This window comes from Quercus lobata, chromosome 11, assembly GCF_001633185.2.
Source record: "Quercus lobata isolate SW786 chromosome 11, ValleyOak3.0 Primary Assembly, whole genome shotgun sequence".
Lineage (NCBI taxonomy): Eukaryota > Viridiplantae > Streptophyta > Magnoliopsida > Fagales > Fagaceae > Quercus > Quercus lobata.
In genome coordinates this window covers 52,307,274-52,311,563 of record NC_044914.1, presented here as the reverse complement: position 1 = coordinate 52,311,563, position 4,290 = coordinate 52,307,274, and the positions used below count along the sequence as shown (strand labels likewise).

General features: G+C 33.9%; 1 protein-coding gene across 1 annotated transcript; it reads left to right on the top strand.

Moving 5' to 3' along the window:
- The first annotated feature begins 1,493 nt into the window (after positions 1-1,493).
- On the top strand, positions 1,494-4,014 carry LOC115968378 (SKP1-like protein 1B). The gene is made up of 2 exons (XM_031087761.1): positions 1,494-2,002; positions 3,586-4,014. The coding sequence occupies exons 1-2, from the start codon at positions 1,631-1,633 to the stop codon at positions 3,757-3,759; spliced, it is 546 nt and encodes a 181-aa protein (XP_030943621.1). The 5' UTR covers positions 1,494-1,630; the 3' UTR covers positions 3,760-4,014.
- The last annotated feature ends 276 nt before the right edge of the window (positions 4,015-4,290 follow it).

Sequence of the window (4,290 nt, the reverse complement as noted above, 5' to 3'; positions counted from 1 at the left end):
TAGGACCAAAGTCATGTAATTTTCCTATGATCAATGTAAATCCAATTTCAAATTAATAAAATGATGAATTTTTCAATTATGGTTTTCTTATTTTTCCAATAATTAAATAAGTGGTGACTCCATTGTAAAACCCTTGATCTAAAGGGAAAAATATAACTAGTCGAACCTCCATTTTGAGAGGCAATAACACGACTCCACCCATTCACATGGGTTTGGCCCAACATCCCATAAAACGGGCCGGGGGCGCGGTCTCTCACAATAGTATATACTATATAGGTATAACTAGCACTTTAATTTCTTTAGTATGGTAATATTTTTATAGAGAAAATTACAATTAACAACTCTTCTCAAAAGGTGAAGGGTTGTTTCTTGTGATTAGAGGTGTGCATGGGTCGGGTAGAAAAGTTTTTCAACCCAACCCACCATAGTGGGTTAAAAAAAAATCCAACCCAACTCAATTCACGTGGATCTGGTTGGGTTAGACAATTTTTTTTTTTAATTACTATTATTATTATTAAATTGAGAATTAGAACAACACCACTACAAGTAAAAGCAAATTTATAATCAAATAATCATGAGCATAATGCCAAACAAACACAAACTATATGAGAAAAACTTAGGATTTGAGTTTTAATTAGGAAACGGGGAAAAAATAAATAAATAAAATTATATAATATATTTTTTAATATATATTTTTATATTTAAACATATATTAAATATAAGTAGGTCGGGTCAAGTTAGGCGGGTTTGTAAATCTCATGACCCAAACCCAACTTGACCCACTGTTAAAAAAATTCATGACCGGACTCACCCCAACCCACCACCCCTAAAAACCGACCCAACTTGTTGGGTTGGGTGTGGGGGCAAAGGTGTGAATAAATATATTAAAAAATAGAATAATTTATATTTGAATAATGTTACATTCACAATATTTTTTTCTATAAATTTTAGGTGGTAAATTATTATTGATTATAATTTAGGTTACTACTAACATAAAATTTTCACCTACCAATAACAACTTGCTATCCAAAATTTTTTTATAAAATTATTGTGAAATCTTCTTTCACTCTCTCTTGTGTGTGTTTTTATTTCTCAAAAAAAAAATTATTGTAAAATGTTGTGAAATTATTTTTTCCTTTTTAGTAATTTATACTTCAAGCAAAAATTTTGATAAATATTGTCAAATACTCAATTTTTTCAAAAAGCACCGTTTGACAGTTTTTATTAAATGTTATGCTTAAAAAAAAATTTCCAATTTCATAAAGTACTTTTTAAAACCACAACTTTTTCAAAAAGTCGAACCAAACTCACCTTAGGAACCCCTAAAATAATACAGTTTTTAAAAATCCTATGCTACAAGGAAAAAAAAAATCCAAACCCAAGAGGACAAAGGATTAATATTAACTTAACACTATTCTAAAATAAAATAAAAGAGTTCACAACACCTTTGGCTTAAAAAAAAAAGTTACACAACACCTTTCTCAAAAACAGAAGTACACCACAAAAAACACGCCGCCTCAGTTTCTTTAGCCCCACGCCTCCTTTATAAATACTCTGTCCTTCACTCTTTCACCTTCTCATCCCAACACTACAGCTCGCTAGCTGTCTCTCTCTATCTGTGAAAACAACAATGGCGTCGTCTTCAACAAGCATGGTGGTGAGTAACAAGGAGAACGAGAACGAGAACGAGAACACGAAGAAGGTGACCCTGAAAAGCTCAGACGGCGAGTCCTTTGAGGTGGACGAGAGCGTGGCTATGGAGTCACTGACCATAAAGCACATAATCGAAGATGGCTGCGCCAACAATGAGATACCATTGCCAAACGTCACGAGTGGCATTCTTTCACGGGTCATCGAGTACTGCAAGAAGCACAAAGAGGCTGCTGGCGAGTCTGAGCCCTCTGTGACCCCTTACACTTCCAACAGTACCACCGACCCACTCGCTGAATGGGACACTGAGTTCGTCAAGGTTGATCAGAACAATCTCTTCGACCTCATTCTGGTCCGACCTACACCTTTCGTTCCTTTTTCAAAGTACCCTTTTGGCGATTCTTTCTGCTTAATTTACTGCTTTCATTGATTTGTTTGTGTTGTGATTTTTTTTTTTGGTTTGTTAATAGTTTAATATTTTTTTTTAAAAGTTTCTTTCTTGAGTTTCGGTTTGGATCTTGAGAAAACAAGAGGGTGACAAGGAAAAAAGATTGGAACTTTACCCATTACTAGCTCTTTTACCTATCAGCAAGGAAGAAAAAAAGATTGGAACTTTAAGTACAGTTATGTTTAGTTTTTAGTTTTGGGGTTTTCAATGAGCAGAATTTTTCTTTTGCCCTTCATTATGCTTTAGTCCTTGGTCTTGTTAAGCAATTTTTGTTCTAGTTGTTGTTTAAAAAATAAAAAAGATTTTTGTTCCGGATCTCTGTTTGGATGCTGAGAAAGCAGGAGGGTGAAATGGAAAAAGACAGGAAATTTGAGTCCTGTTATGTTATACTTTTCAAATGAAAAGGGTTTTTGTTTTGGGTTTTCAATGGGCTGATTGATATATTGCCCTTAATTTTTTTTACTGTTTTTCTTTGATTAGTATGTGTCTTTTTTTGTGGGGTTATGCATTGAATGGATTTTTTTTATTTTTACTATAGTAATTGTTTTTTTTTTTTTTTAATCACTAATAATGTGTTTTGATGCTGAGAAAATAAGAGGTGAGAAGGAAAAAGATGGGTTATTTTATCTGTTTTGATGCTGAGAAAACAAGTTAAAAAGGTGAATGTTCTGTTTGTTGATATGTTGATTATCTTGAGCTCTGCCTCTACCTCTTCCATCTTTATTCTATGTTATTAAGTTGTGTTCTGCATATATATGTTATGGGATTATGTTGTCAGTCCTGTTGTAAATGATTTTGTTGTGTTATGGTGGTTTCATGAATTGTTTGCTTGGTTGTGAAGATTCAATATGGTTGGGTTTGTTGGTTTAGGTGTTGTTCAGCTCATGGTTATTTTGTTATAAATAGTGAATCAAATGAACATTGATTGAGAGGTAGAAGTTCTGTAAATTGTTGTTCCTAGATGTCATTTTAAATCCAAAAGATTGTTTGCTACAATGGGTAGCAGTTTGATGGTGATATCAGTGCTATTTGCTTTTGGTTTTAAACTTTTAATTTGTATGATTACTTCTTGGGTATCAAAGGAATTTAGTTTTATGATGAGAAAATATGTTCTCTCAGCTCTTGATTGTTGACAAATTATATTTAGAACCTTGAAGCTAAACTGATTACACTTTACTGTCATTGCTACTTGCTATGTAGTCATGCATCCATGTTGTAAAAAACTGAGCAAGCAATGTATGATGCCTGGTTTTATAAAAAGGGCTACTATAGGATTATAACCTAGAATTTCTTGTATTTTTTATGCTGTGATGCAGGTTTTGCTTTAGCAACTTTTGGTATTTGTGGTGTGCATGCCCTTAGTAGGACGTTGTATTGACCAGTTTCATTTACGTTCACTCGTTTATAAGACATTATTATAATTTTTTCTAATTTTGTATTCATTGTCTTACTCGGAGGATTGGTGTTCCTATTGTTCCAATTTTTAGGCGGCCAACTATTTGAACATTAAGGGGCTGTTGGACTTGACTTGCAAGACTGTGGCAGACATGATGAAGGGAAAGACTCCAGAAGAGATTCGCGAGACATTCCACATCAAGAATGATTACACTCCAGAAGAAGAAGCAGAGGTTCGGAAGGAGAACCAATGGGCATTTGAGTGATATATAGAATTGCCCTTCCATCAAGGAATGCTGATACGATGATAGGGTTTGGTTTTCGTTGTCTCAAGTAGTAATAGGCTGAGGACATTAGGATGGGGAAATATTTTCGGTACAAAGCACACACAACTGGTCCTTGCATCGAGAATCACTCAGGCCAATTATTTTATATTCTATGCTTTGGTGCGTTGTCTTAATCCTGCAAATTTTTCAGCATTCTCTTAGCCTGTACATGAACAAAAAGATTGAAATTTTGGATTAAACACTAAAGCTGGAATCTTTTGCACAACGTTTAGCCGATTCTTACCTTTACCAAGTCAATGCACTTATGCTCTTATATCCTGGTTAGCTAATATAAAATTAATCACAGGTTCAGGTTTTTGGATCATAGTTGTAGACACAACTGCAGAAATAAATAACGGAAGCAATGTTTAACCCATGATAGCAAAATAATATGAACTTGAAGCTTACAATAACCAAGAAAAAGAAGAAGTTATAACCATTTTAAGAGACAAGCCACCCTTCGTTAGACAG

Excerpts from the sequence above, each read along its gene's own strand:
- LOC115968378 (XM_031087761.1), top strand. The coding sequence starts at position 1,631 with ATGGCGTCGTCTTCAACAAGCATGGTGGTGAGTAACAAGGAGAACGAG. Across the intron at positions 2,003-3,585 it reads ATCTCTTCGACCTCATTCTG|GCGGCCAACTATTTGAACAT; the intron begins GTCCGACCTACA and ends TCCAATTTTTAG.